The 23,942-nt window shown below is 34.9% G+C and overlaps 2 protein-coding genes across 7 annotated transcripts in view; one reads left to right on the top strand and one right to left on the bottom strand.

The window, feature by feature from the left end:
• LOC108744618 (carcinine transporter) overlaps window positions 1-23,942 on the top strand; it is a 144,291-nt gene that overhangs the window by 19,019 nt on the left and 101,330 nt on the right. The window lies entirely within an intron of this gene.
• The window catches only part of LOC108744695 (unconventional myosin-IXb), a 139,661-nt gene that overhangs the window by 36,388 nt on the left and 79,331 nt on the right, over window positions 1-23,942 (bottom strand). The window contains exon 1 of one of the 5 annotated variants that reach the window (XM_018480590.2): window positions 21,247-21,480. The exons of the other annotated variants lie outside the window; for them this stretch is intronic. Within the exon in view, the coding sequence (XP_018336092.1) occupies window positions 21,247-21,337 (91 nt within the window). The 5' untranslated portion in view covers window positions 21,338-21,480. Of the gene's footprint in view, window positions 1-21,246; window positions 21,481-23,942 lie in introns of those variants that run through there. 5 annotated transcript variants of the gene reach the window in all.

Genomic DNA, 23,942 nt, shown 5'->3' with positions numbered 1-23,942 from the left:
CACATAGCGTATCACGAAATACATAAAAATGGCATAGAGAAATACTGAAGGCCTATAATTTGTCGGTAATTTGTCGCTGAACGATGGTAATTTTACAAACTTTCTCGCTGGTCTATCTTCCAACTATCCACCGATGTACGACTGGCATAGAGAAATAAGGCCTGTAATTCGTCGCTAATTTGTCAGTACTTTGTCTAGAGTCATTAGAGAGTCACTAAATTAGAACTATACACATAAATGGCATGAAGAAATACTATAAGGTCTATAACTTGTCGCTAAAAGATGATAATTTTACCCAGTTTGTCGCTACTCTATCCTCCAACTGTAGGCATGAAACAATTTGCGTCCGTGCCTTGTCCGAGACGCGGTTCGGGCACGAACGGTGTAGCGTGAATCGTCCTTTAAATCACATCGAAATGAGTTATGCAACGCGATCTTCTCACGCGGGAATATATTCCGTGGTTCATCACGGTGTTCTAAACTAAAACTAATTTATCTACAGTCACACTTTACGACTGTAATAAATAATGACGGCAGCCGTTGGTTTTATTGCGCGGGGCAATTTAATCATTTTTTATTTCTTTCGAACTAATGGTTACGGTTGTTGTTAGGAACTTTATTACATTTGTTGAGTAGTGCCGACAGCTGAAACCAACTTTGGTTTAATTCGGTTGTAAAATTGTAGAATTGCCTACAAAAATGTTACAACAAAACGAATCTATTAAACTCTTTCTTACTTTGGATTTTGACGTATAATATTTCACACAGTTCTTATTATCTTAAAGATACGAAAATATTGCTACAAATTATTAAGCTTTATACTTGCGTAATATTATTAATATTCAATATTGAATAAGAAGAATTTGTAACAGTTAGCATGACCAATTACATCAATCATCATCATAAGGTCGTCAGTCCTAAGACTGGATGGACATGTACCTCCACTCTTTCCTATCCTGAGCTAATCTTCGCATTTCCCTAAAACTAGAACAACCCACATCCTTAATTATTTGCAAACAGTAATCTATTCTAGATCTACCTCTACCCCTCCTAACTCCCGTTTCTGCCTCTAATATGCCTCTGACTAGACCTTTATGCCTAAAGAGGTGTCCTATCAACATATCTCGCCTATTTTTTATTGACTAGAGTCCTCTATTCTCCTATCTTTATATTCGCTTTTTTCCTACTTTTTCTTCCCATGCATACCAGTATTTTTGTTTTACTTTTATTATTTCTAACTCCTAATTATTAGATGCTAATACTGCTACATCATCTACAAATCTAAGTATACTAAATCTTTTTCCCCTGTATATCTATCCCTACAGTTGTACTGTCTTTAATGATGATGATCGTCTGTTGCTCTTTATGGAAATTAAGTATCTCTCTTCTATATCTGTAACTCATCCCTACATTTTTAAGTATATTTATTTATATTTTGTTATATGCAATAGCAAAATTCGTGAATATATCTTTAACTACCTTTTCTTGTACATAATTACACAATATATCAATATGTATAAGTCGATTAATGCAATTTAAGTAGGGGGTGGCGTTTGTTTAGTTTAGGGCAGGTTTTAGAGAATTTGGTGATATGTTTTCAAATTAGATCTGGTTAAAAAAATATATTCAACTCAAAAGTGCCGTCAAAGGAATGTGTAATTTCTACGTTCGGTGAACGTTTCGCCTTACCTGTATATGTAAACCTACAGGCGTATTCCATTTATTTCGTCGTCGTTGTGGTAGATGTTGATGTTTAATTAAGAGTATGCCGTTATGTATTTTAACGTTCATCGTTGTATTCGGATACCTGCGTGTACCAACCTGGCTGCCAGTCAGTCAGGTTACCATTCAACCTTGACTCTTCGTCAAGTCCTATAAATACATCACCTCTCACGCTGTCTTATGAGAAGAAAGTAAATATATAAAAAGTCAATTCCGCCGGTTTCATGTGAATTTTAAACTCAATAGCCGAATGTGGACATCACCACTTTCGCCTCCGGAACCGACCTCAAGTTCATTGAAAATTTTGCTGAAGACGTTTTCGATTCGATCGCCCAGATTTACGTTATTACTAAATCGGAAGTCTCGTTATACAAATTCATTTTTTAGCATACTATATTAACATTTCTTGACTGATTGCTTGTTTAAGCTGAAAATCTAGGAAAAATAAAGCCATGTAGAAAAAGCAAACGTCGATTGTAATGCTTTTCCTCATGTACTGCTGTACCACATTTTTTAATGAATAAACTCTTAATGGTTTTAAGAAATTTAATTCATTAGCGCAAAAACGGAATATTTACAAAATAAGGACAATGTAAAACTATCGTGTAACTAACTAACAAATAAACTAAACTAATTGAACAAAGAAATATATACAATGAAAATACTAAAATGAAAAAATGTATAAGGACTTGATTGGGTTGAAAATGTGATGAATGATTTGAGCTGACTGACTTCCTTTTTGCCTGAATTAACTGTTTATATAAATGTGGAAGTAAATAGCTAAAAAGCAGATACATAATTCACTGATGAATATATAATGTATTTGTAACATAATAGATATAGCGAACGAGACGACTGAAACTACCTTAATTTGGGAAAGCCAGATGAGGGTTGCGAATTGAATTGTAAAATGACCCAAATGGTCGAACATGACTATGAATAACTTAGAATTAAAAGTGACAAATTTGCAAACTAAAATAAAATTTTATATCTAGCTATACTTGTTGTAAAAGTCTTTGATAAAACCGAACAAGCCATATTTTTAATTTTTCAATGCTTATACAAAAAGAAAAACCCCTAGAATTAAATTTCACCTCATTTTATAGAAACTTATTGGGCGTTTCGTGTTAATTTAGGGTTTCTTGACAAATCTTTAGGAAACTAAGGTGTAAACTAACAGATCTCTGTCCGTTAAATATTATCTATACAGTTCCCTTTCGTATTCGATTTATACATCGAGGGTTACCCGTCTAACCCATCACCGATATCTCCAAAAAGAAAACTGTTACAACGGCGTATACATGACCGCGCAGTAAAAGAATTTCGAGCACTTTCAGGAAGAATAAGGAACTGTCAAGAAAGCTCGATGTGCAATATAAATAACTGACTTGTGAACATACTACATAATACAGGGTGTAACTGAAATAAATACGGAGCTTGCAGGAGGTGATGGGACACTACAGAACAAGAAAATTGATTAAATGTTTGTATGTCCAAAAGTTCATCGTTTTATAAAAGACGTAGTTGAATGTACATGTAGCTATAATTCCAGGCCTGGTAAAAAAATACAATGCAACGCTTTATTCAATAAGCTGGTAATTAGCAGCATCATTTGAGTACTTCTTCTTTTAATTTTTAAATGCATATACATACATGTAAAAAGAAAAAAAAATCAGAATTTTGTTTGACCTCATTTTGTAGAAATGTGACCAGTAGAAATTGTAAAAACTAAAAAGACTTTTTGGGTATTTCGTGTTAATTTAGGGTTTCTCGTCAAGTCTTTAGGAAACTAAAATTTAAACAAATTTCTCACTGCTTTAAATGATCTATACTGGCTGACCCTTTTGTATTCGAATTATACATCGATGTCAACGAAGGTTAGCCGTCTAACTCATCATCGATATCTCCTACAAGTAAACTGTAACGAACGGCGCGTACATGACCGTGCAGTGAAAGAATTTCGAGCACTTTCAGGAAGAATAAGGAACTGTCAAGAAAGCTCGATGTGCAATATAAATAACTGACTTGTGAACATTTTGGGTCAGTCAATACAGGGTGTAACTGAAATAAATATGGAGCTTGCAGGAGGTGATGGGATACTACAGAACAAGAAAATTGATTAAATGTTTGTATGTACCAAAAGTTCATCGTTTTATAAAAGACGTAGTTTAATGCTGAAGCATACGTAATCCAAAAATGTAGCACTCCACTACAGATGGCGTTTGCAGCGCCATTTGTCGTATTTTCTAAAACGTAGTTGAATGTACTTGTAAATATAATTCCAGGCCTGGCAGCATCGGTGTAGTACTTCTTTTTTTAATTTGTCAATGCGTATTATGTATTATATGTAAAAAGAAAAAACCCCAGAATTTTGTTTGACCTCATTTTATAGAAACGTCACCAGTAGAAATTGTAAATACTAACAAGACTTTTTAGGCATTTCGTGTTAATTTAGGGTTTCTTGTCAAGTCTTTAGGAAACTAACAGATTTCTCATCATTTTAAATGATCTATATTAGGTGACCCTTTTGTATTCGTATTATACATCGACAAAGAAGGTTACTCGGCTAACCTATCATCAATATCTATATAAATCTATATAAATTACCCGTTCGCGATCATAGAAGTGACTTCTATTTATTGAAGGCGATTCGACCCTGCGCTATCCTCTGCTTTATATCCCTACTACTCCTTCCGTCCTGACTTATCTGACTTCCTAGATACCTAAAATCAGCCACTTCTTTTAATCTTTTGTTCTTTTTCTTCCCTTGAATACCAGTATTTTTGTTTTACTTTTATTTATGAAGACTACCTGTGACGTGCTGATGAGGTCAATAATATTGAAACCGTGGTCCACGTCTAGCAGATTCAACGAACTACTGAATTTTAGCTCATGCTTCTAGAGTAGCCTCCTTGGTTTTCAGTTTGATGCGAGCTTACATTTTGTCGTGAATTTATTCGTATAAACCATAAACAACAACATTGCGGACATCTTATACAATACGAAACAGCCTGAAAACGAGCGCAACGTTTCAATTTGCATAAAAAACACATATAAGGTCATGATGTATAAAAAGCGACCCACGTTGTTATTTTAAAGTGTGTTAGATATCAAGCCAGTTAAAAGAGATGAAGATATGTAATCGTGACGATTCCGGTAAGCCTGGCAATTTAGGAAGCGGTCGTAAACGTGTAATTCCGCATGCGGTACCGTTTGTAAAATAATTGTCGTGTAGAAAACTTGTTTTTATTTAATGGCAGCTTCTGTCGATGCCTCTGGTGTATATAGAATATACTTTATTCATTGGTGGCTCGTGAAGAATTGCTAAAAACCGAAGAAAACTAAACACCTCCTAAAAGAAAAACTTTGAAAAATAAAACTAAACTATTCTGCTTGTACTACCTACTAGTCGATCTGTAGCAAGTCTTACGCCTACAAAAAAAAAACGAAATGCGTGCTGGGACACATAGTAGAAGTGAAACTTCAACGGACAAGTGGAAAAACGAATGGCAACAGACAAGTGAAAAACGAATCGCAACAAAATTTTTACTTATAATTTTACGGGCAGTTTGTTAATGTAATTGTTCAATTTGAAAGCCTGCCCGTAAAACTTCAAGTAAAACTTTTGTCACGATTCGTTTTTCCACTTGTCCGTTGAAGTTCTACTTCTATTATGTGTCCCAGCACACATTTCGTTTTCACAGATTTACTGCAAATTATGATTTAGTTTTCACACAGACCGCAAATAGAGGCAATGATGCCCAGCCACGTGGAGAGTAGAGGTAAGAAAACAACAGCTGAGCACAGCACACGCCGCCGGGACTCTACCGGACTCACCGCTCTCCGCACGACTGCGCATTATATCAATCTTATACAGCCGTTGCTCTCTCTCCGCCGGCGCCAGCCTTTCTCTCCCTCCACCGCTGCCGCCACTCACCCCGCAATATACTGTCTACCCCCTCCACGTAATAGTAACCCTTTTTAGTGACAGAAAAAATCGTAATACCCTGTCGTCTATATTGAAGTTTCACTTCAAAAATGTAATTTCCATGTTCAATGAACGTTTTACCCTTCCGGTATACACATAAAAGTGGGAGGGGAGGTTTTTAAGCAGGCGAACGAATCACTACAAACAGACGGTTCATGTAAGAGTGACTTAGTAATTACAATACAGAAAAAATCGTAATATCCCGCGTCTATGTAGAAGTTTCAGTTCAAAAAACATCACGCCACGCCGACATGCACGTACAAAGGGCATTAAGGTGTAATAAAATAGTCAAACCTCCTCGGTTTCTTCCTTATTCGAGGACGAAAGGATGTAGCGCTAGACCATCAACGAGAGCGAAGCCGCTGGTAAAACCTACCACGAAATTTTGACACACATTGTCAGGGATAGAGAAAATGTCATAGGGTAAGGGAATGAGAAAAGGACATAGGGTATCTTTTATCCCTAAGAACGATACTGTTCCCGAGGGAAAAAAGAATAAGTGTTTGGTGATCGTCGATGCTCTTTGACCATATTTAGGACAACGCCAGCGAAACCGCGGGTAAAACCTATCATGAAATTTTGTACATACACTGTCAGGGGTGCACAAAAGGACATAGGGTATCTTTTATCCCTAAAAGAGGTACTGTTCCCGAGGAATGGAGGAATTAGTGTTATGTGGTCGTCGATGATTTTTGACACGTATTTAGAACATCAATGCGAGTGAATTCCGCAAACTCAAAAGGATTTTATGTGGTATGAAAGTGTTCCATCTTCTGCCAGTGAAAAAGACTTCGAGTTTCGACTACATAGGTTGTTTTCAAAGATATGGGGATTAAAATACTATCTCATAAAGGCGTTAATTGAGTTCCGGCATCTAAGTAGAATGGCTTTAGAATTTTCTAGAAAATTGCAGAACGTTTCCGAATGATAACTAGTTTTTCCTGAACGAAGCGAGAGTAATCCGGCTTGTATACATATACCGATATAAAAAATGTTTTCGGAATATACCCAAATATATTTAAAAGCTAAAATATCGTATGTATTTTATCTCAAAAGCAGCCAACTGGCCTTCTTCGTAAACAAACCATTTATCTCGCCTTATTTGCAAGAAGCGTACGGTGTATATAATTTTTTATTTGAGCATTATAAATTATGAACTCCCGTAAAACAGCTTTTGGTGCCACGACAGGGACTTATAAGTATGCAAAGATTGTATATATATTCTGAAAAAACAAGAAACGGCAACACGTTTCATTCACTGACATTAGGACATTACCATTACAGAGGTATTCATGCACATTTCCTGAACGAGTTGCATGCATTTCCAAGAAAAAGCAGGAAGACGTTCTTAATCTCATAACAAATTAGATAGATGGATACGTGCTTCACTCAGAATGTAAAAAATAAGAATGTCAAGTCATTGATGATTCAATCATTAAAAATTAAGATTTATACAGGTTCGCGACAGCTTTCATAGCATATGATTTCCTTCCCTGATACTAATCAAGAGATTCCAATGCTCTACGTAAATGCAATTTACAATTCAAATATTACGTATACTTTTAGTTATCCCAGTTTCTTTTAATTAATCAAAGACCATTAAATAATTCATTTAGTGAATATTGGAAACTAAGACCATAATTAGCCAATTAACTTTATCCTTATCCTTTTAGTGTGCAATTTTTACTTGGCTAAATTAATGCGAATTGCATAAATCAAAACTATAATAATTCGATTCTTTTGTTTTTCAGGCCTGTATATTACCTTTAGTTCAGATTTCGAATAGAAAAAGCATTTTCTAATATATTTATGTTTATAGAGAAGGTTAGAAATGATGAGGTATTAGAAAGAATAAGAGAACAGAGGACTCTATGGAAGTCAATAAAAAATAGGCGAAATAGGTTGGTAGGACACCTTCTCAGCCATGAAAGTCTAGTCAAAGACATATTAGAGGCAAAAACAGGAGTTAGAAGGGGTAGAGGTAGACCTAGATTAGATTACTGTTCGCAAATAGTTAAGGATGTTCTAGTTTTAGGGAAATTCGAATATTATCTCAGGATAGGAAAGAGTGAAGGTGCGTGTCCAACCACTCTTAGTAGTGATGACCTTATGAATCTTCATAGAAATTTTCACGTCTCCAACTTTAATAATTTAAAAATTCCCTTAAAACTGTTAACCTCCACTTTAAACATCGTTTAAGGGAACGGTAAATTGAAAATATTAGATTAAATTTTTCATTATTACCTTCAAGTTCATAAATAACTGCTGAGCAATTGCTAGACCAGTATCATTAGAATTATCAAACAAATAAGCAACGTTATTGATTACAATATTGTAATAAATTGAAGAAACTGAACAATATCAAAATTATTTGTAAAGAGAATTGTGGTAGATATCCGTTTATTTTTGTAATCAGTTTATATTTAAATATTTTTAAATTATTCACACACCCCTAACATTAATTTTGTATCAGCCTCCTGTATCTCCAACATGAGCAGTTACTTTTTAATTGATTTTAACCAGTACATAGGTCTCGGCAAGCTCAGTTTTTCGTGCAACATTATCCCAATGATTTTAGAGGTCGATTTGGTTCAGAAGGTATACATTTTCACTGTCACGTTTCCACTAATTATAAGACCAGAGAGAATCCTGAATAAGCTTCCTTTTTATCCCATAATTTCTCTATATTTATAAAGGGGCCTTAACTTTTAGCCTTTCTAATATTAATGGTAGATTATTTCACCAATAAGAGGTTACATAAAGAGGATATAAAGCAGAGGATAGCGCAGAGTCGTATCGCCTTTAATAAAAAGAAGTCACTTCTATGCTCGTGAACGGTTAATTTAGAAATTCGAAAAAGGTTGTTAAAGGTGTATGTTTGGAGCACGGCGTTGTACGGGTGCGAAACATGGACAGTGGGAGCGGCGGAAAAGAAAATGTTAGAAGCGTTCGAAATGTGGTGTTATAGGCGGATGATGAGGATATCGTGGGTAGAAAAGGTTAGAAATAAAAAAGTATTAGAAAGAATATGAGAACAGAGGACTCTATGAAAGTCAATAAGAAATAGGCGAGATATGTTGGTAGGACAACTTCTCAGGCATGAAGGTCTAGTCAGAGACATATTAGAGGCAGAAACAGGAGTTAGGAGGGGTAGAGGTAGGCCTAGATTAGATTACTGTTCGCAAATAGTTAAGGATGTGGGTTGTTCTAGTTTAAGGGAAATGCGAAGTTTGGCTCAGGATAGGAAAAAGTGGAGGTACGTGTCCAACCAGTCTTAGGACTGATGACCTTATGATGATGATGAAGAGGTTACATAAAAGAATATAGTTGGTACACTTTAATTTTATTGCAATTCAGTAATTTATTTCTCTATCCCTAACTTACCCACTTAAATATGCAATTTTCTAATAAAGGCGTGGATAATTAGACATGAATACGTGATTAGGCTAGGTAGGAAGAAAGGGGTTGTGGGCGACACAAAGTAGAATAACCTATACTTGAGAATAATTTAAATGTATTTAAATATACAGTAAAAGTTCCTTATTCACGGTTTCCTTATTCGCGTTTTCATTATTCGCCGGTGAAAAAATTGCGACCCAGTTCCTGTATTCGCGATTAAAAATTTCGTTATTCGCGGTTGCAATCGGTAAACAGAAAAGTATTCGGTGTCATTTATTAAGAGGATTGACCGCAATAGACTGCTCGTGCCTACTGTGAATTTTTCCGAAAACATGGGTTTCTATTCTAAACATTGCGATTTAACGGTGCTAGATAAATATCTATATTTTTGTATGGTAATAGACAAAGGTTCACACTAACTCGGTACGTTTTTGATTTTCAATAATATGGTCATTAAAAGCTTTTACAAGTGCTTAAAGTTGATACTTCTTGTAGGACACGTATTTTCAATAGAAATTAAGAAATTAAAAAATGGCCTTCGACAAGCTTTATAACAAAGCTTTATCTATGTTACTACAAAATTTAAAACCTTTGTTCCAAATATTAAACGCATGGTGTCTAGAACTGATGAGCATGTTTTTACTCTACGGCGCGTGTACTACTGAATTCCCTTAATGTATCGCCATCTTCTGAGTATGTACAGTTGGTACGTGCCGAAGCGGCTTTTATAAAAAAATCTAACCGAGTAAAGAAGGATTCGGTGTTATTTTTCAACGTATCAGCATCTTTTGAGTACTATTGGCTCGAGCCGAGGCGACTTTTATAAAAGATGTAACCGAGTGGACTAATTTCAAAATTCAAAACAAGAAAAAATCACTAAATTTTTTAAACTCTTGTCTAAAGCTGATTATAACGATTAATTTTAATTGCGAATTTATCAATACATTGATTTTATTTTGATATATATTGGATTTATTTTGGAACCTTAAAACGTATCCGCTATGATTCCATACTAATAATTCCCATTCCATATCCACGGTTTCTGTATTCGCGGCATATTTATGGAACGTATACCCCACGAATAAAGAACTTTTACTGTACAAAAACAAGTGTGGCTTCCGTGAAAAGTCAAATATTCCTTTGTTGACAAAGGAATAAAGGCTGTATCAACGTAGAAGTTCAAAAATATGTATCCAAAGACACGGTTTTTCGTTAATCCGTCGCCAGATTTCGTTTTTAATAGCTGGTTAATTAACCGTAAAGTCTTTGTCCTCCAATTCGTCGGACGTCGGATTATTTATAGCTGCGAACAAATTAATTACAACCTTTTTTGTAGCATTTTTCTTTAACAGACGGTTTGAAAATGAAAAGAGAGCTTCTTTAAATTCGGACGATCGTAGACAAGGAGCTGAAACTCATTTTTCGGTAAATTATACGGTCACGTCCCAAGAAAGTGTTTAAAACGAAAAATTCTAAAAGTTATTAGTCGTAAGTGTATATCACTTATTATTAACAAAACAATAACTTATGAAGAGAAGTCATTTCGTCATGCTCGTGAACGATTAATATATAAATTCGAAAAATATTGTTAAAGGTATATATGAACTCGACGCTGTACAGGTGCGAAACATGGACGGTGGGCGCGGCGAAAAATAAAAGGTTAGAAACGTTCGAAATGTACTGTTACCAGCGAATGATGAGGATACCGTGGATAGAGAAGGTTAGAATTGAAGAGGTATTAGAAAGAATAGGAGAACAGAGGACTCTATGAAAGTCAATAAAGAAATAGGCGAGATAGGTCGGTAGGACACCTTCTCAGGCATGATAGTCTAGTCAGAGACGTTTTAAAGGTAGACCTAGATTATATTACTGTTAGCAAATAGTTAAGGATGTTTGGGAGGTATGTCAAAATACTACGAGACAAATAAAAATTTGGAAGAACGTTCCTCATTCAATTCTAAAACTCCTGTAAAAATTACAAATCGATTCACTAAACCGTTAAAAAGTTATTGAAATTTTAAAAAATTGTAATTTTGCAGTTTATGGAGATTCGTTGACCGAACATATTATTAACAGAAAAAAAGCTACCAGAAATTTCAAACTTTTATAATAAGTAACTTGAACTCTGGAGAATCACTTTAGCGTAAGGTTATTCAAATTCACTAAATGGTTATCGAGGAAAAAATGAAAAATTAGCTGAAAATCTCGTTTTTACTTGATAATACAATGATAATATTTATAATTGTCTGAAATAAATGCAATTTTAAAGTTTTAATTATTATTTAAACATATAAAAAAGTTTTACGCTCATTACTAATAGAGATTGAAACTAAATATTTTTTTGTTTCGAAGTTGGAACCAAGGCATATTCACTGCAAAAAGTCAGTTAAAAATTTTTCCATATTATTCGTTATTTCTTATTTTATTCAGTTTTTGGTCACATTCCAAATTTTCTCTCAAACCGTATACTTTTTTTTTAGTATAGATAGTATTTATTTACCTCATGATATGCTGCAAAACCTAATTAATCACGAATTTTTAATTTTATGTACTCTTGTCTCCGATTGTTCCTCCCAAACATCCTTAAGGATGGATGTTCTAGTTTAAGGGAAATGCGAAGATTAGCTCAGGATAGAAAGGAGTGGAGGTACGTGTCGAACCAGTCATAAGACCGACGACCTTATGATGATGAACTACTATAAACCTTCTATTCCATTTGTTTACTGTGTGTTTGTTATTTATAAAATCCATTTTATTCCTCGATGCCTAAATTAATTCAAAGTTCTTCAATAGTGAAAGCTTTACTTGTATTCCTCGGTAAAATCTCCTCAGTTGTAGATGACTGACAAATACTAAAATGTCCCGTTACTAAAAGTTATTTGCATAATAACTCTTACACACTCTTACACGTTCGAACATACGTGTATACAATGTTCAGCTACAGAGATAAATCCGTGTACTAACGAATTTAATAATGCTAATCTTTTACATAGCAAGTGTGGCAGTTATACAGCGTGGTTTATTAATTAATCTACTTTCTTCAAGTTTGTGGCGAACCTGCTAAAGAACACTTCTAATCCACCTCCTAAGAAAATATGGACTCCGTTTTTAGTCCTTAAGTTAGATAAAATTGGTTCAGTCATCGAAAATGTGTTCTGTTTTAGAAATATTTCCGAGTTTCGAACCTGGGATATTTTGCAGGGGTAGCAAAACTTGTCGTAGATAATAAATTTTATTATCATTGATTAAATTAAATGACATTAGGACAAGAAATTTATATTGTATTTTCAGCTCTGTATCATTTTTTCGACGCTGCTGATCACAAGGAAAACAAAATGTATAAAAAATTTCTCAAATCCTAAAGTGTGTTCAAAAAAGCATACAAACTTTTGAAATGTTCATATTTGGAAAACGAAAATACAGAAAAACGACTTGCGCTATTCGAAAGAGCATGAAAAATCTCATTAAGAAAAGGCCTTCAGTTCGATTTCGTTCAGTACAATGTCTTGGAAAAAACCGGTCATGTGTGAGTCAGACAAATTTATAATTTTTGAAGTCCCTATAAATTTTGATTCCCTTACAAATGTCAAATTATGCGGCATAAACGACAAACGTTGACTTAGAAGTTTGACTTCAATCAACGGATTGTAAACCTGAGTATTAAATATTAATTTCCACTTGATACCTCCACGCGTTCCTGAGAAAAAGGGTCTTCACAAACAGACTGACAGACCGACAGACGGGGAACGAAAGTGATCTTATAAGTGTTCCCTTTTTCCTCTTGAGGAACCCTAAAAAATAATCGTGAAGAAGCATACAGCGGTTAAAATAAAATAAAGTTTCATTTCATTCAAGAGAAAACGATAGAAAAAGGTAAGAGTGCGTACATAGGATTTGTAGATTTAGAGAAAGCTTTTGTCAATGTTAAATGGGTCAAGATGTTAAATATACTTAAAAATGTAGGGATGAGCTACAAAGATAGAAGAGTGATACTTAGTTTGTATAAAGAGCAACAGGCAGTTATAGAGCTAGGGATGCAACGTAGAGAAGTAAATATTAGGAAGGGAGTCAGGCAGGGATGCACACTGTCACCGCTACTTTTTAATCTATACATCGAAGACGCCATCAACATCATTAAAGACAGTACAACTGTAGGGATAGATGTGCAAGGGCAAAAGATTAGTATGCTTAGATTTGCAGATGATATAGCAGTATTAGCATCTAGCAAGGAGGACCTAGAGATAGCTTTAAATAAAATGGAAGCGGTACTGACAGATCAGTACTGTATGAAAATAAATAAAAGTAAAACTAAAATACTGATATGCAAGGGAAGAAAAAGTAGGGAAAGAGCGAATATAAAGATAGGAGACGAAAAATTAGAAGAAGTGGCTGATTTTAGATACCTAGGAAGTCAGATAAGTGAGGATGGAAGGAGTAGTAGGGATATAAAGCAGAGGATAGCGCAGGGTCGTGTCGCCTTTAATAAAAAGAAGTCACTTCTATGCTCGCGAACGGTTAATTTAGAAATTCGAAAAAGGTTGTTAAAGGTGTATGTTTGGAGCACGGCGTTGTACGGGTGCGAAACATGGACAGTGGGAGCGGCGGAAAAGAAAAGGTTAGAAGCGTTCGAAATGTGGTGTTATAGGCGGATGATGAGGATATCGTGGGTAGAAAAGGTTAGAAATGAAGAGGTATTGGAAAGAATAGGAGAACAGAGGACTCTATGGAAGTCAATAAAAAATAGGCGAGATAGGTTGGTAGGACACCTTCTCAGGCATGAAGGTCTAGTCAGAGACATATTAGAGGCAGAAACAGGAGTTAGGAGGGGTAGAGGTAGACCTAGATTAGATTACTGTTCGCAAATAGTTAAGGATGTGGGCTGTTCTAGTTTTAGGGAAATGCGAAGTTTAGCTCAGGATAGGAAAGAGTGGAGGTACGTGTCCAACCAGTCTTAGGACTGACGACCTTATGATGATGATGATGAAGTTTCATTTGCATGTGGACAATGGTTTCTTTGAGAACATTTTAAAGAAGACGTACAATCAGTTTTCCTAATAGATAGGTCAGAAGTGTAACAAGACTGATAAGGTTACGAACCGCCGTTCTAAAGTAATATGTTGAAAAGGGGGTCACAACCTTTCACCTACTTTGCAAGAAATATAGAATTCCCAGTTTCGGTTTTACACTTCCACCCGTTCTCCTCTTGAGTCAATTTTAGCATCTTCTAATAATAGGTAACCGAATATCGCTGATTTAGTTGCACACTGTCGTACTTCTTCTGTCATACCTACTTATCTTTCTGCATAATTAAAAATCGACTGCTACTACTAAATCAGTTAGCAGTGAAGCAACAGTTATAATAAATTATTCTCCAATTTGTCTTATTTTAAATGTGAATGTTTAGATAAGTCAGCTAAAGTTGCCTACATTTGTTAACGAATGATCGTGGTGCTAATAAAACTAATAACATCTGCATTTAGAAAAAATTGCTAGCTATTATTCAACATTCAAATCCAGCTTTCTCTTTCGACGTTGGAGCAATGAAGTATATTAATATTACGTGGAAACGCTGTTTCAACATTCTATGTAGTCGAACGCCTTAATTGCTTTATCTGTTATTGTTTGTGAGTCAGTTTTTTTTTTTTCGAAACTAAATTAAATGTTGCAGTCACCAAAAACTAACCGGCAGATTTCATAAGACTCGTTAACAGTAGTTTTTCAAATAATAAAAATATTTTGAAAACAATATGAGTGCCCGAGATAAAAATGTTCAGTCCCTCAGAGTCTCTGAAAGCGAGACTCGAGTCTCCGTCTCCCATCGAGTCCCTGTGGTGTCACTGAGAGAGACTGTCGAAAGACTGTCAAAAAAACTGTTTAGCGTCTCTGAACGAGAGACTCAAGTCGCTCATAGAGAGATCCTCATTTCGTATCCAGTCTTTGAACGAAAGACTCGAATCTCTCAATAAATGGTGTCCCGATTTTCTAAATTCAACATATTTCAGAGATCCCAGTCTTTCTACGAGAGACTCGAGTCTCTCAATTTTTCAGTTTTATTAATTCAATCTCTCTGCGAGAGACTCGAATTGAATTAACAATTTTGTCGTTCGAGTCTCTCACACCTGGGCAATAACTGAAAGACTGTGAAAGACTGTGAGAGACACTTTCAAAAACGCTGAAAGACTCTGAGAGATTGAAAATTTTTGTCTAGGGTGTAGTACCTACTAATGTAATTTCAAAGATCTGACTTGGAAACGTACCCATACTACGTGTCGTATTTTTTGCCTCCCGTCCCCCTTTAGTTGACCACTCGTGGTATATATTAAGACCCCCTCCCCCTCTAGTTTTCACGTAGTAATTCATAAATATGGTTTTGGATAATTTTTTGCAAACAGAAAGCTTTGAATATAGCTAGAAAAGGAGCGATATTTCTCTATAGGATATTGTCTATGTGACGAAAACCTATGCGCTCACCCTGTGACCATACGTGTGTTTTTGAAGACGTTCTCCCCCTTCCATACGGGTTTCGTAGTATGGGTACGTTCTCTATGCTAGTTAGCATGGGTTTGGATATACTAGTTTGGTCCTAGCATATGGTACAAGTCAAAAACACGTAATAATACTTACTCAATTCTTTTACCTCCCGAAAAATACTATCGTACTTTGATCCTAACGTGGTACCAAGCAAGAAAACCTGCTGCTAGTTAACATATTAACGGTTTTGGACGTCCTTGAACCCAAGTTAAAGTTCTTTTCAATAACTGAATGAAATATTGCAGTCGCCAAGAACTAATCGATATCTTATTAAGACTCGTTAATAGATGTTTTTCAAATACCTCACAAAAATTGTTTGAAAGCGATTAGAATGTACCTACTCCTTTATTCCAAACTGAAACCGAACAAGAGATAATCCAATGTCTTACAAACGCCTTAATATGGGTCCTGAAATATCTCTAAGTCCATCAGAGATAAATACATCAATGTTCAGTTTGCATAACTCAGGTCAATAGCAATGGAGTGTCAAAATCGTTACGAGGGTGTGGAAATGCGGCTCGAAATGTTACAGACAGACAGCAAGACAGCGGAAATCTTTGCAAAGCTTTTGAGCTTTGATAAAAAAAGATAAACAAAAAGAACTTCGTTTGTTTTGTCTTTTCCTACTGTAACCTTATGGTTCCAAAAGTGACGTGAAATATCGGAATTTTAATGACGGTAGACGTTATCTATATAGTCACTCCCTAAATTGATCCCACACCACCTTCCTCCAATTTGTCCATAAGAACGAAGAACGAATGCAGATTTTTAGTAATTATTACATACTATGGACTTGTCTACGTCTCAGCTGTTTGTGAAGGTCACGAATAGGTATGCGTGTTACGTCGAAAGTCGATAAGATAACGCGGTAACTGTTCTCAATTATTGATGGCTCGTTAACTGGGGTACTTTTTATCACACTTTTTACACCCTTAACGTTGTGGTACTATGACAAGATGCACTTCACAGTGCCTCCAGATGTTACCCATCAAATATTCAGGGATACTGATCAGACATATTGTACGTATATTTAGGTTCCATAATCTTTTGTGTAATAGTATCTCAATTGCTCAACTTTTATTATTTTACTGTTAATATAGCCTATTTGTAATTGCGATTTTGTAATTTTAGTTGTCGCATTTCAAACGACTAATTAGATTGCAAACAGGCGCGTTACATTTGTAGGTCAACTTTTAATACTTAAAATACACCTCAGAGATGCATATCTACGTGTAATGTAAGTATACATTTCGTACAATACAATTTTCACAGTTCATGTCTCAATTCATATATGTATCTACCTACAAAACTGGTGTGTAGATAACTGAGATACATTACTTTTCACGACGTTTGTAATACAAACTTAATAGATATGAATATTAATAAAGCCTGACGGTTTTTATATCATGAATGTTGTTTAAAACGTTTTTTCCTTCACTTGACAGCAGCCTGTATTATAAAAAAATAGTAATTTCCTTTAGTAACAATAACATTATAATTGAAATTTTCTTATGTTTCAATGGATGTTAAGCCAACGCAAAAGAAATTAAAAGGTATTGTTAATAGGTTATTGTATCGGCAAGACATACCTACCATATAACTATGTATTTTTATCATATCGAATCAGATAATTAGAATTTATTGTGTGGGTATCTAAAGCTGGGAATACGTTGAGAAACATTGGAGTTATCCAAATTTTAATTTGATAATTCGTGGTGTATCTTACACGAATAATTAACGAGATTAGTTTGGCTGTTGGCTCTTGATGGAATATTTTAATTAAATAAATAATTAACCCAATAAAACAATTAGTGTTTTCCATAAATATGAGTTACTGTTTTCGAAAATGTCTAGGTGAACTTGAATTTAAAGTTTCACTTCAATTAGCGACGACAACATTATTGGGTTACTCTCCTGACGCATCGTCGATATCTCCAGTGAATATATTGCATCTTACAGTTAATAACCCTGTTATATACTTTCTGAAAAAAGCAATTATTGTAGGTAGCAAAGAAATCTGTTGTGAAGACGTGTGTACACAAAATACATTTTTTATTTACCAATTTATTAAACAGTTAAAGGTTGTTAAATGTGATGAACAACCAAGTGCTATTTCGTATTGTTCATTTTATTTAGAAAGTGTTTCACCAAGTAGCCTACGAAACCATCCTTATTGACTATTAAATAATAAATATTAAATATGTAGCAACAATAGATACACTTAATCTTAGAATTCACTGTATATATTTTCATTTATGACAATAAAATTAAGCATTTTAAGTCCATGGCATTGTCATAAATATTTTGCAAGATTATATACTGAATAAGTAAATAAAGAATTTTCTTATAAGGATTATCGCATATGCTGTTCGTAACTAACAATAAGTAATATAAATTTACAGTAGGCCATGTTATTATTAAATGCCGGAAGAGGCGGCTAAACTTCATATTTTAAATGTTTATTTTTAAATAAATATTCCTATTTTCATCCCTAAATATTCATAAAATGCTACACATTCGTGGGAGATATCGACGATGGGTTAGACGAGTAACCCAATTATCGACATATTACGAATACCACAGATTATCAAATCCAAATATACAAAATAAAGTAAATAAATGTAATATCTGGAACGTAAAGAGTTATCACGGTATTTAAAGTTGAAATATTGNCAAACTTTATAGATATGAATATTAATAAAGCCTGACGGTTTTTATATCATGAATGTTGTTTAAAACGTTTTTTCCTTCACTTGACAGCAGCCTGTATTATAAAAAAATAGTAATTTCCTTTAGTAACAATAACATTATAATTGAAATTTTCTTATGTTTCAATGGATGTTAAGCCAACGCAAAAGAAATTAAAAGGTATTGTTAATAGGTTATTGTATCGGCAAGACATACCTACCATATAACTATGTATTTTTATCATATCGAATCAGATAATTAGAATTTATTGTGTGGGTATCTAAAGCTGGGAATACGTTGAGAAACATTGGAGTTATCCAAATTTTAATTTGATAATTCGTGGTGTATCTTACACGAATAATTAACGAGATTAGTTTGGCTGTTGGCTCTTGATGGAATATTTTAATTAAATAAATAATTAACCCAATAAAACAATTAGTGTTTTCCATAAATATGAGTTACTGTTTTCGAAAATGTCTAGGTGAACTTGAATTTAAAGTTTCACTTCAATTAGCGACGACAACATTATTGGGTTACTCTCCTGACGCATCGTCGATATCTCCAGTGAATATATTGCATCTTACAGTTAATAACCCTGTTATATACTTTCTGAAAAAAGCAATTATTGTAGGTAGCAAAGAAATCTGTTGTGAAGACGTGTGTACACAAAATACATTTTTTATTTACCAATTTATTAAACAGTTAAAGGTTGTTAAATGTGATGAACAACCAAGTGCTATTTCGTATTGTTCATTTTATTTAGAAAGTGTTTCACCAAGTAGCCTACGAAACCATCCTTATTGACTATTAAATAATAAATATTAAATATGTAGCAACAATAGATACACTTAATCTTAGAATTCACTGTATATATTTTCATTTATGACAATAAAATTAAGCATTTTAAGTCCATGGCATTGTCATAAATATTTTGCAAGATTATATACTGAATAAGTAAATAAAGAATTTTCTTATAAGGATTATCGCATATGCTGTTCGTAACTAACAATAAGTAATATAAATTTACAGTAGGCCATGTTATTATTAAATGCCGGAAGAGGCGGCTAAACTTCATATTTTAAATGTTTATTTTTAAATAAATATTCCTATTTTCATCCCTAAATATTCATAAAATGCTACACATTCGTGGGAGATATCGACGATGGGTTAGACGAGTAACCCAATTATCGACATATTACGAATACCACAGATTATCAAATCCAAATATACAAAATAAAGTAAATAAATGTAATATCTGGAACGTAAAGAGTTATCACGGTATTTAAAGTTGAAATATTGTTAGAATCATGTACTGAAAACTTAATAATAAAAAACCGTGGTAATAGAGAAGAATAAACAAAAAACTTCAGAAGCAAATTGAATAGAATGTCAAAAAGAAGTCAGAAATGCATTTTCAAAGATATAAGTGTGATAGTAATTTGCAAATATAAAATTGCAATATAATTGCATAGTAATAATAATAATAGTCACTGTAGAAAAATGGGAGTTTCAACGTTCAATGAAACTATAAAGACAAACTTATTTGTGTAGACATAAATGAACAAATTAAGGATTCATGTTCAACGTTTCGTAAATTTGATTGAACCTCTTCAAGGACGTAAATAATACTGAACTATTTTAGTCAACTGTACATTACTGAAATTTAGCCAGTCCTAGTAGTTTAGATATTGTAATAATGCAAAATATAAAAAAATGTCACATGTTTCTGTGACTTTAAGGTAAGTATTAGTAAATTAAGTCTTGTGTCAATAACAAAAAATTTTATGAACGCTATTGATACTACGATTTAGATTCAAATACTATCTAACAAAAATATGTTTGTAAGACAAAAAAATCCAGCCACGGTTTAATTTTTGTTCCTTAGTAATCATTAGAGACAGGGGCAGACTAAGGCCTAGGCAACCTAGGCACGTGCCTAGGGCCTGTAATTTTTGGAGCCTGAAAATTAGGTTTTAAATTTTTATAATTTATTTTTATTTTTATTTAACAGAAATCCGATAATTAAATAGAACTACGTACTATATGTTTTAAAACCAAACCACCAAACGTAAAGTATATGTCATGACTGAAAAATAGGCCCGGAATTACAATGTTGCCTAGGGCCCGCTTTAGTTTTAATCCGCCACTGATTGGAGAAGATAAGGCATTTGTAATTATTATTTAAACTTAATTGCGATTAAAAACACAACATTTCTCCTGGATTTTTTAAATTTCTGTTATGAGATGAATGAAATGCACGTGCGGTAGGGAAATTTTTCGCACGGTTTGTTCCGAGATTATTCAAGAAAACCGCATGCCCGGCAACGAGGAGGACAACGCGCTGCGGTTGATATCATAAGCATATAAGCGCATTCCACGAAGACAACGAACAACGGGCACCGTTCAACGACTCATAAGCTCATAAAGCAACTTCGCGTTAATAATAAAATACGGTTCATTTGAATACCTATAGCATCATCGACCGGCGACGGTTTGCATTTATTTACGCATAATACAAACAGGAACAAAAATAAATAATCATTAAAATAAAGTTGCGACCAGAAAAGGACCAAATAGGGAACCTCTCGTTGCTCGAGCACAAGTCCCGATGTAAATCAATCTCGAGATGCATGTTTCTCTGTTCCACTTTATGTCGTTCTCGTTTTCTTTCTCGCGGCACGCTCGAACACTTTGAAAAAGCTCGCGGGCTTCTAAAGCTTTATCTTATCTACCCGCCGAAGAGTCAGAAAATGAGAAAGACGGAGAGAGAAAGACTGAACGAGACACACGCAAAAAGAGAGAGAGAGAGCGAGAGAGAGATAGAGAAGAAAGAGAAGGAGAATGGTAAATGGTGACTCCGGCAAACTTCAACACAACAACAAATAACATCAGCGCAAGAACGTACACAACTAACACACCTTGCAGTTTCTTTTCGGTCTCCCAGAACTTTTGCAGTTCCGTGAAGTACTTATCCAGAATGAAAACCTTGGATAATCCTAGGGTTGCCATGTCGGCAGCAGCAGCAGCAGCAGCAGCGACCTTAGAAAAGGTGGGAGGCGAGGGCTAGGGAAAAGCACCACGAATGGCGACTGTGAATACATCACACTTGTCGAAGCACTAACGCACTCCTCGCAAGCTTTCGCGGTACTAAACTGGGCTCGGTGCTGGTTGAGACCGGCGTCGGTGATGCTGTTGGCGGAGAGGTGCTGTTGCGGCTTGCTCTCTACCTGCGACCTCTTCTTCTTCTTCTTCATCATCGTTTTCACGTGACCCTCCCCGTTCACCTGCGACTAGCTAGTTAGGTAGGTAGGTACTTCACCTGTGTGCCGCCGAATCCGTCGGTACGAGCCTCCATTTGGTCGGTACCAGCAATCTAAATTCCGATCGTTGTGCCTACTTAACGAATTTTTTCCAATCCAAGGCGATGCTTTTCTCTATGAAAGTTCAACTTCAGGAAAACAACCTATAATTGGTGTTAAATTTCAACTGTTGAAACAAATTAGAAGAAGTTTTCTCATTTCTGTCTGATCAACAGTTGCATTGCAAGGATTAACCATCATCAAGGATGAATAATATGGGTACAGCACGATGTAGCACCAAGGATATTATCATGACAACACTCACATTATTCAAGTTGTCTTTTCCTGTCATAACGCTTCCTTAAGGTTCGATTAGGTTGGGATAATAAGGTTACCAGTGCTATTGTTGTGTCTACTTAACGAAATTTCCAGTCCAAGGCGATACTTTTCTCAACGAAATTGAACTTAAGGAAAACTAACAATAATTGGACTCGAATTTCCAACGTTAAGGCAAATTAGAAGCAGCTTTCTTATTTCCACCTGATCAACAGTTAAAATTCCATGAATTGGGCTTCGAATTGCTTCCGCATCCACCGTACTCTCCAGATCTGGCCCCTAGCGACTTTTTTCTGTTCTCAGACCTCAAGAGGATGCTCGCTGGACCGCAATTTCGCACCGATGCAAACACATTATTGCAACTTTGTTGTATTGCAGCAGGTAGGTTCTTAACCTCAAAATACTTATATCGTATCATTAGAATTATGTTAAATCAATTACACATATATAAATAATTTCTCACTTTATAATTTTAGTATGATTCTAGTTTTAAATATTAAGGTTATGGCTGATGGTAAATACTTGCTGAAATATAATCATGTGCATTAAAATGACGTGAACAAATTTTTATTCCGGAATTCACTTCTTTGATACCTACTGCTTTCATCCAAGCTTCTATTAGTTTACTTTTTTCTCTAATTTTCCGAATATATTTTTACATATATAAAACGGTTAGTTTTTATTGGAAAGTAGTTAATGTAGGTGAAGGGTGAAGATCTATGTCTGAAGTGCTATTACAGCTTTTCACTGAACATACTAACTTTTTATTTGATTTAACTTTAGAAGAAAACTTCGTCGACTCCATCATCAAAAACAATTTTACTTTTTTAACGTGTTTTATTATTTTAATAAACAATTTTACAATTTGCGTGCACAGTTCCTAATTTTTCCCTCATTCGAGTTATAAATTTTGCCACCAGATGGTGTATGCCCATTTGACGGTTCCCAATACCAATGATGCTTACGAGACATCCCGTACCTTTATTATTATGCTACTCCTTCATTTGTTTGTGTGTTGTATTGTGTTGGAACCACCGGACAGGTATTATTAGGGTGCGAGGAGGCATTCAGATCCCGACGACCATCGCCTTCTTTTCCTCTCCTCTTCCTACTTCCTTTTTCTTCTCCGTATCCTTCTCGTTCGTCTTCAGACCTGTATCGAAATACCTCTGAAAGGTATAGTGTTGTGACACTAAAAAGCTCCGCGGTGCCTCCCGCACCGTCCTCTGCTGGTCCAAACCGATTTCTAGGAAGGAAGGTGCAAGTGTATTATATATAATGTGTTTGTATGTATGTATGTGTGGGTGTGTGTGTGTGTGTTGTGTACGGTAATACACGTGTTTTGTTATACAGGTCGGTGGATAGATATGGAGAAGGTGGCGCTGGTACACAAACAAATTATTAGAGAACAAACGCTACGGTAACTTGTAGCACAACAATTGGACCCCACGAACAAGCGGAAAAGTTGAAACGTAATCCTAAGCCTAAAAGTACCAATGACCTTTCTAACGAGTAGCAGTTCATCTATTCAATCTCTTAGTATAATTTACAGGCAATTGAAGCTCAAAATTTTCAAATTTTGATTTTGATTTACGGAGTTAAAGAAGAAAAAAATAAACCACAAAATACGAAAGGGCATATTAACCGTAATGTATACTCAAGTGTCTTGCCTTCCCCTACCGTAACCTTATGATCATAAGTATATTCGTCAAACCACAGGCATTTGGATAGCTTGTACGCTATTCAATATCTAGCTAGTTTACAAACTAGCCAAGTAGGGTTATTAACCGTTAAATGTACATTAAGATTCCTGAGTGCTGCTTTTTCCTAACGTAACCTTATAATCCTAAAGATATTTGTCAAACCACAGGCATTTCGACAATTTGTACACTATCCAAAATTCAGTTAGTTTACAAAATAGCCAAATAGGTTATTAACCATAACATATGCATTTAGACTCGTATGTGCTGCCTTCTCCT

This window comes from Agrilus planipennis, unplaced genomic scaffold, assembly GCF_000699045.2.
Source record: "Agrilus planipennis isolate EAB-ADULT unplaced genomic scaffold, Apla_2.0 scaffold16, whole genome shotgun sequence".
Taxonomy (NCBI): Eukaryota; Metazoa; Arthropoda; class Insecta; order Coleoptera; family Buprestidae; genus Agrilus; species Agrilus planipennis.
This window is presented reverse-complemented; position numbering and strand designations above follow the sequence as displayed.